The following is a 25,634-nucleotide window of genomic DNA, read 5'->3' on the forward strand; positions in this document are numbered from 1 at the left end:
TGATGCTTTATCTGTAGGAATTATTCTGCAAGATAATGCAAAGATCCAAGTGCATTCAAGGCCGCTCACATTGCTAGAAAGAGAACTGGCAAAAAGAATTTCTGCCAATCCAGAGGTATTCCGCAGAACCCATCACTTAAAAACGAGGTCCTTATGGGTTTTAAGCAAAACCAAACTCCGCCTTCCTTTTATTCATAAGGCGATTGCGATTTCTAATTCTCCTTCTAGGTTGAGTTGTAAGATGACTTCGCAAAGAGGAAACGTTTTTTAAACACATGGCTTTTTTTAAAAAAATCTGCTTTGTGCAGCTCGTCCTTAATTTTTTTTTTTTTTTGGAGGGGGGGAGATCCTCTTTCTTTCATAATTCTTGACCCAACGCTGGAAATTACCAGAAACCGAATGATGAAGCTTCTCCGAAGTTATCTGAAATGACATTCTTTGAGATTACTTGATTTAGCAGCAGGCAAACACTAAAGCTGTAAAAGAACATTTGTTTTGGATTAAAGCACCCGAGAAATAATTCGGCGATGGAAGTGTCGATTGAGACGGGGGTTGTGAAATGGGGAAAAAAAAAACGCAACTGGAAAGCACAATTACAAAATAAAGAGCTCTATTTATTTTCCTTTACACTGTGTTTTGAAGATGAGGCGGCCACAGTTAAGAGGTTACTTCCCCAGCCGTCCTCCGTGTTACGCCGGCAAACTTGAAAAAAGACATATAAATGCGTCCTGTGATGACAAAATTGTGACATCTAAAGGAAATTTAGAACAGGGGTTTCCACCCTCCCTCCCTTCCTTTCCTATCCTCCTCCCTCCCTTCTTTCCTCCCTCCTCCCTCCCTCCCTCCCTTCCTTCCTCCTCCCTCCTTCCAAAACTGGCTGGGGAATTCTGGGAGTTGAAGTCCTTCCAGGCTTAAAGTTGCCAAGGTTGGAGACCCCTGATTTTCAAAAGCAAGAGGGGCAACAGTGTTTAGAAAACCGTGGGAAGATCAAAAGCAGAACCATGTTGGCAGGAGTATCTGAAGCAGGGGTTGGACTAGATGACCCGCAAGGCCCCTTCCAACTCTTGTTATTCTGTCTGTCTGTCTGAAGTCTCGTTTGTTTCCTTGAAAATAAGACCTCCCCGGATAATAAGCCCCATTGGACTTTTGAGCGCATGTGCTAAAATAAACCCTCCGTGAAAATATAGCAACACAGAAGCAGCCATGAGGTGACCATGCTCGCCGCTTCAAAAATAACAAGACCTCCCCGAAATAAGGCCAAGCGCTTATTTCACCTACCAGCTGAGCCAAGACCTATTCTCCTTCGGCCGTGTCTGTTGACTGGTTGAGTTCTTCTTGGGGTAGGCTGAGAGCCTGAGGGCCTTCCTCCTCCTCTTCCTCCTCCGCTTCTCCATCGTCTTCATCCATTTCAAACACGCGGATGTGCCGCAGGTTCGAACTTAGCTAGGAAAAACACGAAGGAGGGTTGGGTTTTAAAAGCCAACTGACTCAGAACTGAACTTTCAGCACTTAAGGTAAGGTTCCCCTCACTTATATGTGCTAGTCGTTCCCGACTGTAGGGGCGGTGCTCATCCCCGTTTCAAAGCCGAAGAGCCAGCGCTGTCCGACGACGTCTCCGTGGTCATGTGGCCGGCATGACTGAACGCTAAAGGCACATGGAACACTGTTACCTTCCCATCAAAGGTGGTCCCTGTTTTTCTACTTTTTATGTGCTTTCAAGCCACTAGGTTGGAACAAGTAACGGGAGCTCACTCCGTTACACGGCGCTAGGGATTCGAACCACCGAACTGCCGACTTTTCTGATCGACAAACTCAACATCTTTCAGTACTTAGGACAGAGATATTATGTCACCAGCTTGGGTGCTGTCATCCTAAAACTAAAAGCAATTTTGTTTTTTTTCCCTCAAGGAAGATAAACAGAAGTGAATGAGAGATGGAATTACAAGAATTTGTCCACTGGACGCTTTATATCATTCAAAAACCGCAGAGATTTCTTTATACTCTTTTTAAAAACTCCTTTCTGGGAACAGGCTAATTCCAAGTCTCTTCGATAACAGAGAAAGCTTAAGAGTGATTATTTACAAACCAGCCTCCTGAATTGTTATCAATTCCAGGAGTTCATGTCTCCTCAAATAACTTTTCAACCTCTCGTTGTTTAGAAACATTACAATTTTCACGAAGGTTTCGCTCCTCTTTTATTTCTTCTGGGAGGGGCCATTCATCACCCCCCTGTGGCCTTACTCCCAAGTCGACTCTTGTTCTTTAGCTATGTTCCCTTCATCGGGCAACTCTGTGCATGCGCAACCTGGGAACAGGCTCCAGCTGTTCTTCTGCCTCACTGATGTCCGACTCCGAAGGCAGCTGATAACTGTCGGACGGCCCTGTCCCCCTCTCTGCCTCCGACACAGAGCCCTTGTCCGAGCCTTCCCCAGACTCCAGACTGGCCCATCTTCCTCTCCAACCTCCTGAGCCTGCCACCAGCTCTGCTGGCAGGCCGCAACGGTACCCTTGAACAAACAACGACACTCACCACGCAAGACACTTTCCGGATGCCGTTGACGGTGACGTAGCTAGCTTTCATGTTCTCCAGCACCCTCCACTGAGTCTCTGCGGTCACGGTGCAGGTGGGAATGCCGTCCCGCTGCATGTCTAACCTAACATCCAGAAGAAAACCAGAGTCAGAGTCAGTGTGCGGTTGTCCCCCTTGCCCAAGGTGTCCCCACGTCTATACAAATAACCCTCGACTTGCAACACGTCATCTCGGGACCGTTGAAAGTTACGTCGTCGCTGGAAAAAGTGTGTTAGCTTTTCACACCAGTGGTGGGATTCAGCCGGTTCGCACCTATTTGGGAGAACCTTTCCTTTTGTGCTCATATCTGTTCTATACAATGAGACATATTTTGGCTACATAACTATATATATATTTCCCTTTTTTGTCACTTCTTAATTTACATCTTTCCTTATTTTCACATTCTTATCCTTTGCTTCTATTCTCTAACCAGTTATACCATGTGTCCAAAATCAGGTAATTTCCATTTTGTCCTCTTTCTTTTATTTCTACTGTTAGCCTATCCGTCTCTGCACATTATCACTTTTTTTAAAATCACCATTTCGTCGGAGGGAATACTGTTGATTTTCCAGCTTTGCGTGTAAACGATTCTAGCTGCTGTTATTATGTGCAATATGATATATTGAATTTTTTTTTTTACTATAGTTTCCTCCTAATACACCTAATAGGAATAGTTCCAGTTTTGAGTTTATTTGTCGTTTAATTTCCTCCAGCCATTTTCTTATCCTTGTCCAATATTTTTTATTTTGGGCATAATCACCACATGTGGTAGTATGTTCCTAGCCTCTTTTTACATTTCCAGCATTCCGCTGTTCTGCTTGGGAACGTTTTCGCCAATCTTGCTGGGGGCAAATGCCAGCGGGAAAACATTTAATATACATTTTTCTTTGTTCGTTGATTCTTGTTTTCATTACATCACTCACATTACATATATGTTTTTTTTTCCCCAATCCCTTACTGGTCGAAGAGGGACAAGAGACCCTTCAAATAAATAAATGGACAATTCAACCTGATAAGATGAAAGAGCCGAGGTGGCGCAGTGGTTAGGGTGCAGCACTGCAGGCCACTTCAGCTGACTGTTAGCTGCGGTTCAGCGGTTCAAATCTCACCGGCTCAGGGTTGACTCAGCCTTCCATCCTTCCGAGGTGGGTGAAATGAGGACCCGGATTGTTGTTGGGGCGATATGCTGACTCTGTAAACCGCTTAGAGAGGGCTGAAAGCCCTATGAAGCGGTATATAAGTCTAACAATAGCTATTGCTATTGCTATTGCTAACTGCTATTGCTATTGCTAAATTGCATCAATGTTTGGCTCTCACCTTTGACCAGAATTCCAGTTAAACTCCATTTCCTGGTTCTCCTCCGTGCAGATGGATGACAAAGGTAACTGGGCCAAGATACGTTCCTTCCCCTCTTGGTCTGAATTCTCCACCAGGATGACGGTTATCGTTTCGTCGTCGTAAAAATGAGCATCCAGACAGCTGTAGGAGCTGGAGACCAGGAAAGAAAAATCAAGTTTCATCCACAGAAATACAGACGGGGAAATATCACAAGGTTTCGCAGTTATGACACTATTCAAAATACAGGTGTTTCTCAACCTACAACCACAATTGAGCCCAAAATGTACGTTGTTAAGCGAGACACTTGTTAAGTGAGATTAGCCCCATTTTACGGGCTGGTTTGCTAAGGTTACGGTTAGGGTTTTACAACTTTCCTTGCCATGTTTGTCAAGCGAATCCCTGCGGTTATTAAATCTGTATCCCCGTCATTAAGTGAATCTGGATTCCCCACTGACTTGGCTTGTCAAAAGGGGATCGCAGAACCCCCTGGACACTGCAACTGTCATAAACATGAGTCGGTTGCCAAGCGCCCAAATATAAATCACATGATCCCAGGGCTCATGTGACTTTTTTCAGTGATGTCGTAATTTTGAACAGCCACTAAGGGAACTGTTATAATTCGAGGACTACCGGTATTTATTAGGAAGTTCTGCAGTATAGGCAGTCCTCCACATTTGTTCAGTGACTGTTGCAAAAATCAAATCCAGAAAGCACACACAGATCTCTGATTCAGCAGGTTTCATTTAAATAAGAAACTTCTTACTTAACATTTCTGTTTCCAAATAAGCCCCATTGGCTGACCTTCTTACCATGTCTCTGCCAGTTCATGAATATTCTGACACATTCAAAGTTTGAAAAAGGGGGGCTCACAACCGTTTTCCCACACTCCTCATGGTCACATATAGAGCCGAGGTGGCGCAGTGGGTAGAGTGCAGTACTGCAGGCCACTTCAGCTGACTGCTATCTGCAGTTCGGCGGTTCAAATCTCACCGGCTCAAGGTTGACTCAGCCTTCCATCCTTCTGAGGTGGGTGAAATGAGGACCCGGATTGTTGTTGGGGCAATATGCTGACTCTGTAAACCGCTTAGAGAGGGCTGAAAGCCCTATGAAGCGGTATATAAGTCTAACTGCTATTGCTATTGCTACATGATCAAAATTCAGCCAACTGGCAACTGGTTCCTACTTTTTCCTCCACCTGATCATTTCTATATGTTAACACACTTTTTAAAAAATATATATATTTCTGCCAGACTTTTAAGCTCTTCCATGCAGAGCTGTGTTAGTCCTTTTTTTAACTGCAACTTCAGTATTGCAACTTCACCAACATACCCCAATTGGACATTTTTATAATTCTACGAATCATCGCATTCCTTCGTTGGGTTTCAGAAGGTTTTTCACAGACTCACCTGCTTTCATTACTTTCGCTAACGCTTTTGTTCAGAAAATTTCCAAACTCCACAGCGAGCAATCCGTTATTAGTGGACCTAAATATCAGGAAAAAAAACAGAAACGCATATGTTGTGGCCCGCCAGCTGCCAACAGAACTGGCGGCAGACTCGGACGATGAGGAGGTTGCGGGGGGGGGGAACTTGGGACAGTGTTGGAGTGTGGGAAAGGCTCGATGGATGCTCAGCGTCGGACGCAGAGATAGAGCCATGGCCGTCCGACATTTCCCAGCCGCCAGAGAGAAGCAGATCGCCTTTGGAGGCTGCTTTGAGTGAGGAGGAGGAACAACAGCTGGGGCCTGTTCCAGATGCACGTATACGCAGAGCAGTTAGGAGAGGAGGCAACGGAGACAAGGAGTTGACTTGGGAAGCAAAGCAAATGTGGATGCTGAATGGCCCCTCCATGGCCGGATAGAAGGAATAGAAGGAAAGGGGAGTGGTGGTCGTAGGAGACAACAGTTCGTATTTCTGAAGATTTCGCTCATAGTGTTTCGTGTCACAAAGACTGCCTCGACAGAATTTAAATTGCAGCCTTTTGGCTCGGAGCTCATGGATTTGCAAGGAACTGGTAAAGTCTGTTCCCATTAACTCCGTGCAGGATTTTGAATTGAATTTGAATTTATTGCACTGATATGCCGCCCTTTTCCCCAAAGGGGACTCAGGACGGCTCACAATCCAAGTCAGGGAAGGGATACAGATAAGGGATAAAAAGACGAACAAAACAATACACAATTTAAAAGCACACAACAACCATACCATTCGAGGGGGGCAAAAGCTCTTTAGCCCCAGGCCTGTCGGAACAGCCAGGTTTTAAGGCTTTGCAGAAGGCCTGGAGGTGGTGAGGGTTCGAATCTCCACGGGGGAGCTCGTTCCAGAGGGTCGGAGCAGCCACAGAGAAGGCTCTCCTCCGGGTAGTCGCCAGCCGGCATTGGCCGGCGGATGGAATTCGGAGGAGGCCTAATCTGTGGGATCTGATCGGTCTATTGGAGGTAATTTTTGCCCGGACTTTCGATGGGTGAATGCCATTAATTCACAAGCGAGAAATAAAGAGGGTTTTTTTCGTGACAAGGGTCTGTTTCTTGCTTGGATCAAACCAACACATTAGAAGGTGCCTAAAGATGTTTTTTGGCAGGATTGTGGTTTTTTTTTGGGGGGGGGGGAAGAGAACTAGACATGCTCAGTGCTGTGATACCTTGTAATGTCTGTATGCCTTCGCAGTATGTAGAGTTTGGAAACCGAGTTCTCGAACATCGTGAATAAAACGTAATGCAAATTGTACGATTTGTCATGCCACCTGCAAAAAAACCCCATTTTGATCCTTTGTTAGCAACGAAACATTACTGACTTCGACTCCGCACTTGGGATAACTTTAATTTTCACTTTGGAAAATACATTTAAATGAAATTTCGTTGCTTACAGCTCTCAAACAGTTGCCAACCTTCAATTTACATTACATAAACATGACTAACTAACTAACTAACTAACTAATACAAAATTAGCATATGCCACATGTATTATATGGCACAGAGAAACAACAGAGTCTAGGACAGTAAGGCGAACTTTTTTTTCATTGCGTCCAAATGCGCACACGAGTGGCAGTGCGTGCACACACCCATAATGCAATGCACTGGCGACACCCAGCCCACCAGCACGTGTGCGCAACCCCCTTGTGCTTCCCCCCCACGCGACGCCCCGCCACAGGGGCGGGCACGCTGCACCCCTGCGCTCACCCCGTCCCTGCACATATGTACTAACCCCTTCCCCCGTGCATGCGCGCACATCTCCCGCATGCCCCCGACCCCCACATTTGCGGCAGAAGCCTGAAAATCAGCTGGACAGCGGGAGGCTCGTGCGCATGGGCGGTGATGCGAGGTGGCGGTTTGCACTATGCAGAGTGTGCCCCATAGATTAACTGTCACAGGTCTAGGATATGAAATATGAACCGACTGTAATAAAGCAATAAAGTACTTACAAAAAGGCAACTTAAGCAGCAGCTGAGATGTCTGAATCCTCACTAAGACAGGAAAGAAAGGATTAGAAAAGAATCTGAGTTTAAACAGGCATACGGTATGGTACTAAAATTAAATATTGTGTGGGTTTTTATATAGTCGGAAGAAGACAAGGAATTTGGGGAGTTGAAAATCCAGAAGTCAACATCGCTCCCCACCCTTGTTGCTCGGGATTGGCCCAGGGTGAAAACATTGTCGTAAGTGATTCTTTCCAGGGCTATCGTAACTTTGGTCAGTAACAAAACCGTTAGTGGTTAACGGTTTGAAGTCAAGAACTATCTGTAAGTTGCAGCAAGAGGATTAAACAGAACAAAAATATAAAATAAAACCACCGACCTTTTGGGAGGGCCTGTATAAAGGCATACAAAACGCCTGTGTGGACAGGTTTTTCCAATCACAGCCTGGGAGAAAAAGACAATTTAAAATCAGAATTTTCCCCAGCAACACCAACGGTAACTCTGGCATCACATAGGAATACGAGCTCTTTGGGAATAATGATGCAAAGCAGGTGAGTTCTTAGAGGCATATTCTATGAGGCCTGTGCTGAAAAATAACAAAAGGGATTAGCAAGCAGGTGACCCATAGTTTAAATCCAATTCTGCGCTCTATTTTAAATTTCACAACTTCTTTTTATGAATTCTGCTTTCCTCCTGTGGCTGGTTTATTATCATTTAATGTGTGGCATCTACGGACCGTCAGCGATCCCTGATATTCGACACTAATAAAAACCATGAGTTAAGTAAAGCTCCAGACAGATGGTGGGGTGGGTGGTCGGGTAGGTAGGTAGGTATACAGATATATAAAAATGATAGATCATAGAGATAGATAGATAGATAGATAGATAGATAGATAGATAGATAGATAGATAGATATAGATGATAGATAAATAGATATAGATGATAGATAGATAGATGATGGAAGATAGATGGATGGATGGATGGATGGATATGGATGGATGGTGATAGATGATAGATAGAGATAGATAATAGATAGATAGATAGATAGATAGATAGATAGATAGATAGATAGATAGATATGATGATAGATAGATAGATAGATAGATAGATAGATAGATAGATAGATAGATAGAAATTATGATAGATAGAAGATAGATAGATAGATAGATAGATAGATAGATAGATAGATAGATAGATAGCTAGCTAATAGATAGATAGATGATAGATATAGGATGATGATGATAGATAGATAGATAGATAGATAGATAGATAGATAGATAGATAGATAGATAGTAGATGATAGATAGATATAGATGATAGATAGATAGATAGATAGATAGATAGATAGATAGATAGATAGATAGATAGATAGATAGATAGATAGATAGATAGATATAGGCAGGCAGGCAGGTAGATAAATAGACAGATGAGAGAATGATAGATAGATAGATAGATAGATAGATAGATAGTAGATAGATAGATCGATTAGATAGATAGATAGATAGATAGAAGATAGATAGATAGATAATATAGGCAGGCAGGCAGCGCAAGATAGATAGATCATAGATTCAGCAGATGACGATAGAGATAGATAGATAGATAGATAGATAGATAGATAGTGATAGATAGATAGATAGATAGATAGATAGAGATAGGCAGGCAGGCAGGCAGATAGATAGATAAATAGATTAGAGATGACAGATAGATAGATAGATAATAGATAGATAGTAGATAGATAGATAGATAGATAGATAGAGAGATAGGCAGGCAGGCAGGCAGATAGATAGATAAATAGATTAGAGATGACAGATAGATAGATAGATAGATAGATAGATAGATAGATAGATAGATAGATATAGATAGGCAGGCAGGCAGGCAGATAGATAGATAAATAGATTAGAGATGACAGATAGATAGATAGATAGATATAGATAGATAGATAGATAGATAGATAGATATAGATAGATAGATAGATAGGCAGGCAGGCAGGCAGATAGATAGATAAATAGATTAGAGATGACAGACAGACAGACAGACAGACAGACAGACAGACAGACAGACAACAGACAGACAGACAGACAGACAGATAGATAGATATAGATAGATAGAAGATAGATATAGGCAGGCAGGCAGGCAGGTAGATAGACAGATGAGAGATGAGAGTTGACAGATGATAGATAGATTAGATAGATAGATAGATAGATAGATAGATAGATAGATAGATGATAGATATATAAGAGAGAGAGAAGGAGAGAGAGAGATGATACTGAGTGATGGATGGATGGAGAGAGAGGGGGAGACAGAGAGAATATGGATATACAATACATGAGATAAAATATTTAGTGAAAGCAAAACCATAATAAAATCACAATATGGCACAATAAGCCTTATAATAGGAAAGATGTTATAATTCCTTGTGTGTGAGAAACCTTTTTTTATTTCCTTGGTTGTGGATCAGAATACAATTCTCTATATTTAAAGGCAGCTGAGGTCCATGCAATGGCTTGCTACCCCCAAATCTGATAGACTTCTGATACTCACAGCTGGTTTTTGGAGACACTGACTCAATGATTGTCTCCATTCTCCTCTTTACAAAATGCAGCGATTTTTGTGGGTAGTAGGGAAACAGCAATGGGCTTCTACGCAAAATTAGAGAAAGAAATAAAAGTCAATTAACAGACCCCCGAGAAAAGGTTGCATTTTTATAAAACACAACACGCCAGCCAAACCAAGTTGTTTTAAGATAGTCAGTTCCACTCTATCTTAGACTAATGGTTGAGACTCTAGAAAGAGTTGCAGAGAAGAGCAAGAAAGAGGATTAGGGACTGGAGGCTAAATATTTGAAAAAGGGTGGCAGGAACTGGGCATATCTAGTTTAATGAAAAGAAGGACCAGGGGAGACAGGATAGCAGTCTTCCAATATCTCAGGGGATGCCACAAAGAAGAGGGAATCAAGCTATTATCCAAAGCACCCGAGGGTAGAACAAGAAGCAATGGGTGGAAACTAATCCAGGAGAGAAGCAACTTAGAACTAAGGAAAAACTTTCTGACAGTTTAGAACAATTAATCAGTGGAACAGAAATTGCCTCCAGAAGCAGAGTGAATGCCCCAACACTGGAAGTCTTTAAGAAGATGTTGGCTAACCATTTGTCCAGAATGATATGGGGTCTCTTACTTGACAAGGAGGTTGGGCTAGAAGACCTCCAAGGTCCCTTCCATCTCTGTTATTCTGTATTCAATTAGTCCGTCCAATAATTAGCCATATTTAATCTTTTGCACTCTCCTCCTTCACCCGCATCAAGAGGTATAGTATAAGACTTATGTAACGTAAGACGTTCCAGCGTTTCAACCAGAAATTAGTCCAGAATGCGGCCGATTGTGGGTGCACCTTGCTTCACCCACGTTACACGTATCCTCCGCGAGCTGCACTGGCTGCCTGTCGATCTCCGGGTGCGCTTCAAGGTGCTACTTATCACCTATAAAGCCCTTCATGGTAGTGGGCCTGGGTATTTGGAGACCGCCTACTGCCAATTACCTCCACTAGACCGATACGATCGCATTGATTAGGCCTCCTCTGAATTCCATCTACTAGCCAGTGCAAACTGGCAACTACCCAGAGGAGAGCCTTCTCGGTGGCTGCTCCGACCCTCTGGAACGAACTCCCCGTGGAGATTCGGACCCTCACCACCCTCCAATCCTTCCGCGCCGCTTTGGCTGTCCCGGCTGGCCTGGGGTTAAGATTCCAAACCCCACCCGAATTGTGTGACTGTTGTGCTCTCTTTTAATATGTTGTATTGTTTCCATATTGGAATACTGTTTGTCTTCCCCCCTCCCGTTTTGAACTGTGAGCCGCCCTGAGTCCCCCCAGGGAAAGGGTGGCATACAATAAAGGAAATGAAATTAGAATCCTTGGATTGGTTCACTGAGCACTGGATGGCACTGCGCAAAACTCAGCGATCGGTTTTGTCACGGGTAGTTGCAACTTATTTGAGAAAAATAATTACACACAATGACACCGTTTTCTTCTGAAATGCCTCACAAGGAAATGAATGTAATATTCTGTTCGTGGGGGTAAGAAAACCCTCCTTTTGTTCGTGGGAGGACTGGAGCCACTGCATTTTTTTGTCATTTTACATTTTTGCTTTGGCCAGTTTTAAGCGTTGTCGATTACCTCGAATGAAAACCGTGCTGTTTACCTTAAGGGCCGTTGCTGTTTTGGAAGGAAATTGAACCACTGGGTTCCATCTGTGTTCGGTGGAGACACCAGATCCTCGTCTTCGTCTTTTAAAACGGCAAAGGGAATGGTTTTCTTATATATGAAGTTTTTTTTATTTTTCCATTTCACAACATATAAATCACATGCATACTATTACATAGCCAGCATCGTATTGTATTATTAATGTTTACATCAATTCACCTTACAAACAACTCCAAAAACCATTATTGGATCTTCTGCCTCCATATACCATATTGTACTTATCCTCACTTTCTTCTCCTTCTCTCCTCCTCCTCCTACCTCCTTTCTTCCCTCTGTTCTCCTTCCCTTCTCTACTTCCCCTTCCTCTCTCCTTCTCCTCTCTCCCCTTTCCACTCCTCCTTTCTCTCCTCCTCTTCCCTACCTCCTTTCTTCCCCTGTTCTCCTTCCCTTCTCTACTTCCCCTTCCTCTCTCCTTCTCCTCTCTCCCCTTTCCACTCCTCCTTTCTCTCCTCCTCCTCCCTACCTCCTTTCTTCCCTCTGTCATCCTTCCCTTCTCTACTTCCCCTTCCTCTCTCCTTCTCCTCTCTCCCCTTTCCACTCCTTCTTTCTCTCCTCCTCTTCCCTGCTTCCTTTCTTCCCTCTGTCATCGTTCTCTACTTCCCCTTCTCTCTCCTTCTCCTCTCTCCCCTTTCCACTCCTCCTTTCTCTCCTCCTCTTCCCCTCTCTCCTATCCCTCTCTTCTTCTCTCTCTCCCCTATTTCCCACTCTTCATCTCATTTACTTGTTGTATTCCAGCTTCTGAGCAAGCTCCATTTTATGTTGATGGTATTTATAATTCCTTTTCAATATACATATTTAATTTTAACATGTATCTTCCTCCTTCTTTTTTACAAAAAACTAGAACAAAAAGATATATATACAGTATTGTACTTTTAAACCACCACTCCCTCCAGCTTTCATTTGGCCGAAATTTAGACTGTTACAATTCCCAGCTATTCGTAAAGAGAATTATTTTAATAAGTATCTTGGGTGTGTGCCAGGACGGTAGACTTTTCTCTTGTTTTGCAAAAAAAATGAAATAAAACTAAAGGTCAGTGTTGATTTTTTTGTGTGTGGTTTTTTGTTTCCCTCTTCTTTTTAATGCAAAACAGAAAACCTGTCAGATGTCTAGTAATTCGTTGTGAAGCCTTTTGAAAAAAGTCGTTTATGGCCCAGTCTTCAATCTGTTTATCGCAGCTTTCCTCCAGCCGGTTTGTTATCTTTTGCAGAGTGGAACAATTTATCAGAAATGGTTATAAACCCTTTGCTCCGTGAAACTCGCAAACTACAATCAGGGCAGCCTTGTGACTGAGGAGTTTTTTCGTTAAAGGGACACAATTTTTATCCCTCCTTATGCAGGAACCCGCTCCTTCAGCCTTGCCGTGCGGAGAAAGCCGCTACTTTTCTCCGAGTGGCATCGCATTCACTATATATATATATGTGTGTGTGTGTGTGTGTGTGTGTGTGTGGTGTGTGTATGTATGTATGTATGTATGTATGTATGTATATATGTATATGTTGTATGTGTGCTGAGAATAAATAAAGGGAGACTAGTATAGATCTATTTCACGCTATTTAGCTCTCATCAGCTAGCCATACCCTTACTGGGATTCGAACCTGGGCTGTATACATATTAGGCAGACACATGCATATGCGCAGGGCACACAAGTCGGGGGCACATGCGCATGCGTGGCGGGGCCATGGTTCACACAGGGGGATCCCCAGAGGTGGGTTGCTACCGTTCGCACCAGTAGGGACAGCAGGCTCGCTCACACCGCCCCCCCCCCCCGGGTTCTCCAGTTGCCGCGGCATGTTTTTTTCACCTTTCTAAATTTTCTGCGCATGCACAGAACTATTTACAGGCTACTGCACACGTGCACCGCCGAACCGGCAGTAACCCACCCCTGGGGGTCATGTGTGCATGCGCAGGGAGGCACGTGCAGTGGGGCACGCCTTTCCGAGGGCTTTTTATCTCCGATTGCGTTATTTGAAAAGTTGATAACTTTAAAAAGTTATCGTTCTCTTTTCTCTCGATACCATTATAAATTGAGGGGGTGTATATTGTCTTCTACTTATTAAACTTTTTCTCCTCTTCTCGCTTCCCATTTTTATATTTCCCTTCCCTTTTCTAATTTTTCATTTGTTTCTTAATATCGTGTTCCTCTTTCTCCCCCCCCCCAATTGTTGAGCAGTTTCAACATTCATTTCTCTATCTTTAAACAACTCCCTTTGTCTCTTTGACAGTAAAGTTGTTCTGTCTGTCTATCGTAGCTTTGCTCCGAAATTGCAAATTGCTCAACTATCTCAACTGGCCAACTCTTCCCTTTCTCAAGAACTCCCATGACCAGGCCGTCGCTCAATTGCAAGGACTGACACCTTACTGCCCGACTCTTTCGACGTTAAAGTATTTCCCTTTACGAACTGTAGAGATCCGGTGCCTCGAGAAAAAGTGAAGAGGGCAGACAGATGCTTAAGGAGAACTGAGAATCAATGTTTAAGTCCTGAGAATTCTGTATCAGTAGTAAACCTGGCTGGGAGTTAGTCCCAGTTTAGTCCCCGGTTTAGTCCCCAACGTTTGTTTAACTCAATCAACAAATGAAATAGATATATCATGCCCAGGGGTGAATGCTACCGCTTCAGGCCGGTTCGCTCGAACCGGTAGTAAAAAATTCTAAAAAAAAAGTTTTTAAAAAGTTCCGAAGATCAGCTGTGTGACAATTTTAAGCATTTTTTAACTACCGGGGAGAACTAGTAGTTAAAAAATGCTAAAAAAAGAAACAAATTCCAACGATCAGCTGTGCCATGATCAGCTGTTGCCGCGTGATTGTGGAAACAGGTTTTTTCTTTACTTTTTAAAGCATTTTTTAAAACGTTTTAAAGTTCCGATGATCAGCTGTGCAACAATCAGCTGTGCCGCATGATCGTTGGAACGGTTTTTTTTTTACTTTTAAAGCATTTTTAAATGTTTTAAAGTTCTGATGATCAGCTGTGCAACAATCAGCTATGCCGCGTGCTCGTGGGAACAGTTTTTTAAAAACTTTTTAAAGCATTTTTTAAATGTTTTAAAGTTCCGATGATCAGCTGTGCAACAATTCAGCTGTGCCGCGTGATCATGGGAACAGTTTTTTTTTTACTTTTTAAAGCATTTTTAAATGTTTTAAAGTTCCGATGATCAGCTGTGCAACAATCAGCTGTGCCGCGTGATCATGGGAACAGTTTTTTTTTTACTTTTTAAAGCATTTTTAAATGTTTTAAAGTTCCGATGATCAGCTGTGCAACAATCAGCTGTGCCGCGTGATCGTGGGAACTTTTTAAGAAACGTTTTTTAGCTTTTTTAACTCCCGTTTCAGGAGAACCGAGAGTAAAAAAATACTAAAAGAGTTTTAAGAAGGTTCTGACGATCAGCTGTGCTTGTTTTAAAAAACTTTTTTTACTTTAACTACCAGTTCGCCCGGTACTTAAAATGCTTTAAAAAGTAAAAAAAAGAGTTGGCCACGCCTACCCAGTCACATGACACCACCACCAAGCCACGCCCACAGAACTGGTAGGGGGAAAATTTGAATTTCACCACTGATCATGCCACTGTATTGGGTTTAACAATCCTACGTATTTACCGTGTTCCCTGAAAATAAGACAGGGTCTTATCTTCTTTTGACCCCTGAAATAAACGCTTGGCCTTTTTTTCGGGGAGGTCTTATTATTTTTGAGACGTAGGAAGTGGTGAGCATGGTCACCTCACGACTGCTGCGGTGTTGCAATATTTTCGGGGAGGGCTTATTTTGGGGGAAGGGTTTATTTTAGCACATGCACTCAAAAGCCCGATTGGGATTATTATCCAGGGAGGTCTTATTTTGGGGGAAACAAGGTAGCAGATTTGCCAATCTTGGCAACTTTGAGATGCGTGGACTCCCAGAATTCCTCAGCCAGCATAAGAACTGTAGAAGTTTTAAGTCCGTACATCTTGAAAGGTGCCAAGGTTGGGGCATTCTGCTGTATAATCAGAAAAAAATAGATTTAAGGAAGTGACATCAATAAATGTTTAGCTATATCAAGATGACCTGAACGTGTTCTTTTGAAAGGGGGGAAAAAAAACACAACCTCCCTGGCCAGTAGTAAATAAAATAAAATAATGAAATTAAAATAGTAAAAAATAAAATGCTTACTTCATTGAAGTGCTCCGTGAGAAAATCAGCTACAAAAGTAATGTCTTTCTGAGTCATCTTTGAGAAAAAGAAACAGAAAAAATCACTACCACCACAAATTTTTACCTGCAAAACGCAGCACAACTGAAACCAATTCTGCAAGCCGACAACATTAAATCAAACGGCCAGAATGACATTTTCAAATGTCAACTTGGACAGGAAAAAAAAACACCAAAGCAGTAATGCAATAATATTTTGAAAAGGAAACTTAAGAAAATACAATGAAGCTAATCCTACAATCCTCTTGACCGCTTTTCAAATTGAACCAAGTCGGCTTTTAAGGGGACCGAGATGAGCAAAACACGGGATCGTTTTCTAAGAATAGTTCGCCTGACGGTTTAAAAGAATATTTTAATGTTTTGTTTATGTAGGAACTGCTCGCAGCTTGGAAGCAACAGAATTTAACAGCAGGGTGAGTGAAACAATCGTCAGGAACTGAAATCGGTTGCAGAGGCAGGCGTCACATAATGTAACAACCGGTTCACCCGTTGAATTGAAAATGTGAGCGAGCCCCCCGTTTGCGTGCATGCCTTGCGCACATTCAGGCTGCATCAAACACATGTTGATTACATAGGACAAGATAGCTTCGCTTATGTGCGCTCCTTCCACACATGCGCTCTGCGTTAAACACACGGTGATTATATACAACAAGATAACTTTGCTTGCACGCGCCCTTTCCACACCTGCGCTCTGTGTCAAACACACATCAATTACATAGGACAAGATAGCTTGGCTCACACACGCCCCTTCTATACAAGCATTCTGCGTCAAATTCACAGCGATTCTATAGGACAAGATACCTTTGCTTGCGCGCGCCCCTTCAACACATGCGCTCTGTGTCAAACACACATCAATTATATAGGACAAGATAGCTTGGCTCACACACGCCCCTTCTATACAAGCATTCTGCGTCAAATTCACAGCGATTCTATAGGACAAGATACCTTTGCTCGCGCGTGCCCCTTCCACACATGTGCTCAGCGTCAAACACACAGCCGTTATATAGGACAAGATCTTCCCTGCTTTGCCTGCTTTTCTCATTGCTGCTCCCTCCAACGATCAGCTGTGCTTTAGAAGCTGTTTTTCAGCCCTAATGAGGCGCAAACGAGTGAAGCGAACTTCCGTGCTTTGCCTGCTTTTCTCATTGCTTCTCTCTCCAACAATCAGCTGTGCTTTAGCGCGCGCTCAAAACCAACAAACTTACAGTCGCTAGCCAGATGAATACCTGGTAGGCAGACTTTTTTTTCCTATTTTCCTCCCCAAAAACTAAGGTGCATCTTATACTCCGGTGCGTCTTATACTCCGAAAAATACAGTAGTTTCTCAAGGACTTGCTAACTTCTGCCTGATTTTGAGGTCCTCCAGAGGTCTCAGAAATAAGAAGTCCAACAGGTAGACCGCATTAGCTTTGGAGAATCATAGCTGGAGTAAGTAGTGGACAGAAAGGGCAAATAATTCAGAGGAGGAAAAGTTTCCCCCAACACATAAAAATGAGCAACGTATCATTCACCCCTGCAGTTTTTTCAGCACTTGTGTTCAGAAATAAAGCTCCGACAACTGTCCTCGTCAGAATGCCTGGCTTGGGTCTCCTGCCTGAGCAGGGGGTTGGACTAGAAGACCTCCAAGGTCCCTTCCAACTTTGTCATTCTGCACTTCTGCCTGTCCCTCAGGGAAGGAACGTTACCAGATGTTTTCACAATTTCATTAAATGTGTCGGAAGGGTGTGGGGCCCCGTTAAATGGTCTGCGAGAAAACATTCCCAATGACAAATTCAACATACAATGTGCCTCGAAGCTCTCCGGTTGTTCGAACCAAGGCTTCTTGGGGCAGTAAAAATCACACGCTTAGTCCAGACGTGGGTTTCTGCCAGTTTGGCCTGGATCGGGTGAACTGGTAGTGGTGGCAGTGGGAGGTTCTGCCCATCTGCCCAGACACTTCTACGCATGCGCACGAGTGCGCAGGAGAGAACCAATAGTAAAAAGAATGGAAACCTTAGTCCCAAAACCCCTTTTTAAAAATTTAAGCGGCTGTGAATTATATTCATTCACAGCCCGTAATGATTCACAACCAGTCTTTGAAGAGTCCTACAGAAGTCTGCCAAAGTCTTTCGGGGTAAGGCTGATAAGCACCCACCTTTATCTCCCTTGAAAGGCTGCCGGAGACCTCATTGCCAATTAGTCTTGCAAGGCCACATGGAGCACAGAGTCAAACGGAGGTCCTCAGAGTTTGAACCGACCAGAATGAACAAAGTTGCTTCCTGCAAAGGCTCACATCCATTTGCTTCTCTTTTATGTCTTATGGGAGGGGCCAATCATCTCTAAGCCTTACTCCCGAGTCGTCCCTTTTGTCTTAACTGTTCTTGCCTTCTGGCAGCTCTGCACAGGTGCACACTGGGAACAGACTCTCCTTGTTCCTCTACTTCACTGATGCCTGACTCCGAAGGCAGCTGATAACTGTCAGACGGCCCTGGCCCCCTCTCTGCCTCTGAAACAGAGCCCTCATCCGAGCCTTCCCCAGACTCCAGGACTGGCCCAGGTTCCTCCCCAACCTCCTCACCGTTTGACTCTGCCGCCAGCTCTGAAGGCTGCCAGCGAAAAACAACACCGATCACCAATTATAGACCAAAGATTGTCTTGAATTGGACAAGAAAGATTAGCGGACTCTCATCTGTGAGCATAACGGACTATATGATGGTTACCTTGTTCAGTTCAGGGGGAACAGGGTCCTCGGACATCCGTAGCATGGCTGAAAAATTAAACAAAGCAACAGTGACCCAGAACTTTCCTTAGAAAGCAAGAAGCGAAGTCTTGGTCTCTGCAAAATCCCTTTTATTTACACGACTGTGAATTCCTTTCATTCACAGTCAGCCAGGCTTGGCAAACAGCCTTTCAGAGGAATGTTTATCCACACGAACCTTATCTCGCTTGGAGAGCTGCCGGATAACTAGTTTCCATGCCAAAGGTTCCCCATCGCGGATATAGGTCATTGTGTACACACACACATCACTGCCTTCTCATTGGCACAACCCACCGTTAACTTAGATTAAACTAGGTTAGCCTACGAAAGCTGTGCAGCTCTTGCTCTGAAACCAGCTTTTTATTTTTTTTATGATAATTTTTTTTATTTTAAACACATAAGCACATCAACAAAAACAAACACATAACTTAAAAACAACATAGGAGGGAAGGAAGGAGGGAATGAAGGAGAGAAGAAAGGAGGGAAGGAAGGAGGGAAGGAAGGGGAGAAGGAGAGAAGAAAGGAGGGAAGGAAGGAGAGAAGGAAGGAGGAAGAAGTAGGACTGTTGTAAAATAAGATGGGTGTATGGGATGGTAAGAAAGCAATCTCAATTATTTCGTCAATTGTAGGGGAGAAAAATTGTTATAAATACATATTATTAACAACAGTTATGAGATTATATAATTGTGAATGTATGTATGAGAAATAAAATTTATAAAAACAACATAGGAACAATAAGTTCCATCGTATATCATACAGCAGTTCCGAATCGGTTTCTTTGCAGTTAATGTTTTCCCTACTATACATTTCTATCTTGCGTTCGTAATCTCCTTATTCGTTATCCATTTGTATGTACAATTCTTTATTTATTTATACTTAGCTACTTATGACCAAATATTATTTACCTATATTGTGCTTTATATTTTTACTCTCATTTATTCTCTTACATACAGATTATAGATATACATTCACATAATTATTCTTTTTCTTTGCCATTCTTATATTATTATTATTCCATTTAAAAGGTTATAAGGTATAGTTTGGAATGCTTTGTTTACCACCCTTTGCACCTGCTATGACACCACCTTATTTTCTCTTTCTTTTCTTTTCTCCCTCCCTTCCTTCTCTACTTCCTTCCTTCCTCGTCTCCATCCCTTTCTTCCTTCCCTTACCTCTTCCCTACTCCTACCCTTTTTCTTCTCCTTCCTCCCTTCTCTCCTTCTCTTTCTTTCTCTTCCTCCCTCCTTCTTTTTCTCTCCCCTCTACCTACCTTCCCTTACCTCTTTCTTCTTCCCTTACCTCTCCACCACACTTCTTCTTCTTCTCCTACTTTCTCTCCATCTCTTCCTCTCTCTTCTACCCTCCACTCCTTTCCTTTTCTTCGTCCCTCCATTCTCTACTTCCTTCCTCCCTTCCTTTCCTTCCTTCTCCCTTCCTTTCTTTTTCTATTGTTATAGGTGTCTCTTTCCGATCCCAGTTCCTTTTGTTCTTGGGGATGGCATTTCCACACACCCAACTTTGTGAACCAGCTTTTTTAAGAGTCCAACCAGCTTGAGAGAAAGTTAGGGAGGGGAGGGGGAGAGAAATATTTAGAATTGGGATCATTTTTCTTACCTACATAAAGCCAACGGAAGAAACTTTGAAGTTTTTCATGCTGCTGTCTATAACTCTGGGGGGAAAGAGAGAAAAGAGAAATGACTCTCTGAAGTGGTATTCTTCAAGGGAAACTGAATTTGGTTCGGGCCAGTCATTTATTAGTCCCTGAGTTACGACAACAGAGCACACATTTTAAGACGTTTGTTCAGGAGCGTTGCCCGTTTTGCAACCACCCTTGCTGCAGTTGTTAAGTGAATCACGGCCGCTGGTCAGTTAGTAAGCCAGTTTTTAAGGGAATCTGGCTTCCCCGTTGACTCATCAGAAGGTCGCACGTGACCCCTGGACATTGTGACCGTCATAAGTGTGAGACAATTCCCAAGCGTCTGAATTCTGATCACGGGACCCTGGGAGGTTGCAGAAGCCATAACTGTGAACATTTGTAAGTCACACTGTTCATTGCGCTGTTGCAGCTTAGAGTGGCCACGAAAAAAACTGTTCTGATGCCGAAAACTACCAGTAGCTGAACGAAGGGTTTGCAAATAATTTCAATTACTTACTGGAGCAGCTCGTTCGCTTTCAGAATGAAGGAACCGACTGCAGTAATTGCCTCTGCAAATAAATAGAAAACAGAATAGAAACGAATAGAATAGAGTAAGAGTTGGAAGGGACCTTGGAGGTCTTCTAGTCCAACCCCCTGCTCAGGTAGGAAACCCTACACCACTTTCAGACAAATGGTTATCCAACATCTTCTTAAAAAAAGTGTTGGAGCATCAAAACTTCTGGAGGCAAGTTGTTCCACTGATTAATTGTTCTAACTGTCAGGAAATTTCTCCTTAGTTCTAAGTTGCTTCTTTCCTTGATTAGTTTCCACCCATTGCTTCTTGTTCTGCCCTCAGGTGCTTTGGAGAATAGCTTGACTCCCTCTTCCTTGGGCAGCCCCTGAGATATTGGAAGCTGCTGTCATGTCTCCCTGGTCCTTCTTTTCATTAAACTAGACCTACCCAGTTCCTGCAACCGTTCTTCATTATGTTTTAGCCTCCAGTCCCCTAATTCTCTTTGTTGCTCTTCTCTGCACTCTTTCTAGAGTCTCCACATCTTCTTCTACATCTTGGTGACCAAAACTGGATGCCGTATTCCAAGTGTGGCCTTCCCAAGACCTTATAAAGTGGTATTTACACTTCATGTGATCTTGATTCTCTCCCTCTGTTGATGCAGCCTAGAACTGTGTTGGCTTTTTTCGCAGCTGCTGCACACGGCTGGCTCCTATTTCAATGGTTGTCCACTAGGACTCCAAGATCCCTCTCACAGTTACTCCTATCGAGCAAGGGACCACCTATCCTGTACCTGTGCATTTCGTTTTTCTTCCCTAAATTAGAACCTGGCTTTTTTCACCCCTTGAATAAATGATAAAAGAAAAAAATGCGATGGAGGCCGGGTGATCACGACCTCAACCTCGAAATCGGTGAGACGTTCTCGTACCTTCTATTCCGGAGGCGTCCAAGCCAAGAGATTCGTACTTCTGCTTCCACAAAGCCATGCCTTTCAGCTCGCTCAGGTGGTAGAGCAAGGCCTCCGACCCACTATCAAAGCACGAGGGAAATCCATTAAAAAGGTTGGGAGAAAAAATCGCCCTGTCAGGGGTACCGAAAGCAATAGCAATAGCAGTTAGACTTATATACCGCTTCCTAGGGCTTTCAGCCCTCTCTAAGCGGTTTACAGAGTCAGCATATCGCCCCCAACAACAATCCGGGTCCTCATTTCACCCACCTCGAAGGATGGAAGGCTGAGTCAACCTTGAGCCGGTGAGATTTGAACAGCCGAACTGCAGAACTGCAGTCAGCTGAAGTAACCTGCAGTGCTGCATTTAACCACTGCGCCACCTCGGCTCTAAGCGAGCGAAAGGGGAGGGGGGAGCCAAGAACCAACAAGTTGTGGATTTTTGGGGGGCGGGGGTGGTGGTGGGGGCTCTTTGCCTGCCAGACCAATAAAAACAAACCAAATGGAAATAGGTTTATAGGGTCCTTTCTTTTCCTTCCTTCCTTCCTTCCTCTCTCCCTTTTTCTTACTTCCTTTTTCTCTTTGTTTTTTTCTCTCTCTTATTTCCTTCCCTTCTTTCTCTCCTCTCTCTTCCTTCTTCCACTTTTTCCCTTCTGTTCCTCTTCCCTCCTCTTCCTCCCCATTCCTTCCTTCTCCTTCCTTCCTTGTCTCTTCCCCTCCTCTCTTTTCCTCCTCCTTCTTCCACTTTCCTTTCCCTCCCCCTCTCCTTTCCTCTCTGCTGTCCCCTCCTCTCTTTTCCTTCCTTCCCTCCCTTCCTTTTTCTTTTTCTCCTTTCCTTTCCCTCTCCTCTTCTTCCCTCCCTCTCCCTTCCTTTAGGTTTTCCCTCTATTCTGATGGGAGTGTAATTTTTGAAACAAATCATTACTCATCAAAATTCAACCCGATCAAGGAATCCCTCGTCCAGCTGCAAAGTTCACATCTTTATTCCTCTTTCTGACAGAAGGAAGCGACCCAGGCAAGAACATTAACTTTAAGTGATGTCGGGTTTAGAGAAGGTGTCTTCCCAATCTTGGCTACTTTAAGACCTGCGGACTACAACTCCCAGAATTCCCCAGCCGGACCACAGGTCTTAAAAGTTGCCAAGATTGCAAAACCCTGGTTTAGAGCTACGATTGAGAACAGAGCAATATAATTTTGAGAGGTCTCTGAGTTAAGAAACATCACCAATGTATCTAAGAACATGTGCCTGGTGAATTTTACCTCTGCAGGTGACTTATCACAAGTTTCTGGATGCTGGAGTAGGACGATTCCATCGATTGTCCAAGCTTTTTTAAACCCTGTTTAAGGGGAAGAAATGGCATCCTTGGTCAAGCAGGACAAACCAACACAAACCATAAGAATTTCCAGCAAACGAGAGATATAAACGAGACTGGAAAAATGGATCGATTATATACAAAATAAATATGGGACTAAGAAATTCCAGATAGCCTATGATTAAGATCAGGAATGCTATAAATTGTTTAAAGTTAGCCTAGCAAGGAAGAGCTAAGTTCAATGTAAAGATGTTATCAATTCTCTATTCTTTTTTCCAATATATTTTAGACTGTTTTTGTTAAAGATTTATACCGTGTATGGGTTCTGGGAAGGAGGGAGGGGTGAATATTAGGCTTGACGAGGGGTGTTAGATTTTAAAGTAATATGATTGCACATGTATACTGTCTTCTCTTATTTTTTCTTTAAAACCAAGATAGGTTAAGTATATTGATATGGAAGCATAAATACCATCAACATAGAATGGAGTTTGCTCAGAAGCGGAAATACACCAATGAGAGGAAGAGTGGGAAGGAGAGGAGAGGAGAAAGATGGGAAGAGAGGGATAGGAGAGGGTAAGGGGGGAAGATGAGGAGAATAAGGAGGTGGAATGAAGAGAGGAGAAGGAGAAGGAAGGGGAAGTAGAGTAGGAAAGGATGCTGGAGGGAAAGGAGGTAGGAGAGAGGTAGAAGAAAGAGGTGTATGGAGAGCAGAAGAGCTAATAATGGGTTTTTATCTTTCTGGGCGTTGATGACAAGAGGAACTGATGTAATTACTACTTAATACAATAGATATTGGCTATGTAATAGTATACATGTGATTATATGTTATGAAAATGGAAAATAAAAAAAGTATATTTAAAAACTAAAAAAAAAAAAAAAGAATTTCCAGCAAAGATGTTTAAAACATGTCTGCCGTATGTTGGAAAATTAATCAGACATGGGCACCTACTATCACATGTGGTGGGCATGTGTGAAAGCAAAGAATTATTGGCTCAAAATGCACACAGGGTTAGAAAAAAAAATGTTAAAAAGCTACGTATAGATTGTAAACCAGAACATTTCTGTTAGGTATAGTACCGGAAAATATAATAGCGGAATCTGTATTTAATATTGCAATTTTTTTTGACAGAAGCAAGAATTTTATTTGCACAGTATTGGAAAAAGGAGGAAACACCGAAAGAATAAGAATGTAACTTAAAAAAATATTAGGTTGCTCAGAAATGGATAGAGTCATATTAAAGATAAAAGAGGAGGAAGATATACAGAATGCTTTCAAATGTGGGATTTGTTTTATGAACAGTGGCATAATAGAAGTAGAAATTAAAAGGTAAAGGTAAAGGTTCCCCTTGCACATATGTGCTAGTCGTTCCCGACTCTAAGGGGCGGTGCTCATCCCTGTTTCAAAGCCGAAGAGCCAGCGCTGTCCGAAGACTCTCCGGGTCATGTGGCCGGCATGACTCAATGCCAAAGGCGCACGGAACGCTGTTCCCTTCCCACCAAAGGTGTTCCTATTTTTCTACTTGCATTTTTATGTGCTTTCGAACTGCTAAGTTGGCAGAAGCTGGGACAAGTCACGGGAGCTCACTCCGTTACGCGGCGCTGGGGATTCGAACTGCCGACCTTTCTGATCGACAAGCTCAGTGTCTTAGCCACTGAGCCACCCAAGTAGAAATTAGGAGCTGGGAAAATTATTAGTAAACAATAATAATGCCCTAGGCCATACACTGTTCACAAAGCACTTATGTATCATCATTTTAATTTAACGACCCCATAATCCCTTGCAGGTGGAGTCTGGGCAAGTGGAATGGAGCTAAGGAGTGTTTTACTGGCCGGATGCCCTACCCTGTCGCCAATACAGAGTTATATTCAGCAGATATATTCTCACTGTGCCCAAAGCATTTGTGTACGTTAAATGAAAATGTACGAAGTATTAAAAAAACACACACACACACAAGAATTTCATACCGTATAAGCCGCCTACCTTGACGGTGAGCTGGTTCATTAGCAGAGCTTGAAGTTCAACACTTTTCGGAGGAGGAAGAGAAGGGAAAAGGAAAAAGAAAGAACACAATTTTATTTTTATTTTCCTCCTGGAAAAAGGATCAAACGTGAATGAGGTGGAATTACTTACCTTGCTTTGCCCCACAAAAGTAACTCCATAAATTCATCTTGAACAGACGTCGTTGTATTCTTCTCCTTAAAATATAATAATAATAATGGGGAAAAATGGAGATTGTTATCCCCTGGCATTTCAAACCTCTTCTTGAATCCACGAACTATTTGTCAACCACACAACCGCAAACCATATTTTTTCCCCCATGTTTTATTTATTTTATTTATATTACTTTCCAGCTGGCTGGCCCGTGCATGCTGCTGGAGCTGACGGCTCATGTGCCGCAGATATGGCTCGTGTGCCACCCGTGACACGCGTGCCATAGTTTCGCCATCATGGCTATAAACAAATGAGTTGACTTCGATCCAGATACTCTGAACGTCATAAATACCGTATTTTTCAGAGCATAAGACGCACCAAGATTTTGAAGAGGTTTTTTTTAAAAAAAATAGGTGGGTAGATAGAGGGAGAGAAAGAGAGAGAAAGAAAGAAAGAGAGAGAGACAGTGTGTCGGTAGATAGGTAGGTAGAGGGATAGAGAGAAATAGAAAGAGAGAGAGAGAAATACAGTAGGGAGGGGAGGGAGAGAGTAGTTAGTAGGTAGATAAAGGATATAGAGAGAGA

At 43.0% G+C, this 25,634-nt stretch overlaps 1 protein-coding gene across 1 annotated transcript; it reads right to left on the reverse strand.

The window, feature by feature from the left end:
* Positions 1-593: 593 nt before the first annotated feature.
* On the reverse strand, positions 594-25,334 carry ANAPC4 (anaphase promoting complex subunit 4). The gene is given in 22 exon segments (XM_032223681.1): positions 594-728; positions 1,279-1,443; positions 2,531-2,654; positions 3,887-4,057; positions 5,314-5,391; positions 6,545-6,646; positions 7,698-7,762; positions 9,830-9,880; positions 9,882-9,957; positions 11,515-11,607; positions 13,934-13,974; positions 13,976-13,993; positions 15,719-15,775; positions 18,455-18,501; positions 20,107-20,130; positions 20,133-20,161; positions 20,646-20,697; positions 21,568-21,668; positions 22,846-22,922; positions 24,880-24,922; positions 25,030-25,174; positions 25,244-25,334. Coding segments are annotated over 21 exon segments (1,635 nt in total). The 3' UTR covers positions 594-728; positions 1,279-1,293.
* Positions 25,335-25,634: the final 300 nt, after the last annotated feature.

Source organism: Thamnophis elegans, chromosome 9 (assembly GCF_009769535.1).
Source record: "Thamnophis elegans isolate rThaEle1 chromosome 9, rThaEle1.pri, whole genome shotgun sequence".
Classification (NCBI taxonomy): domain Eukaryota; kingdom Metazoa; phylum Chordata; class Lepidosauria; order Squamata; family Colubridae; genus Thamnophis; species Thamnophis elegans.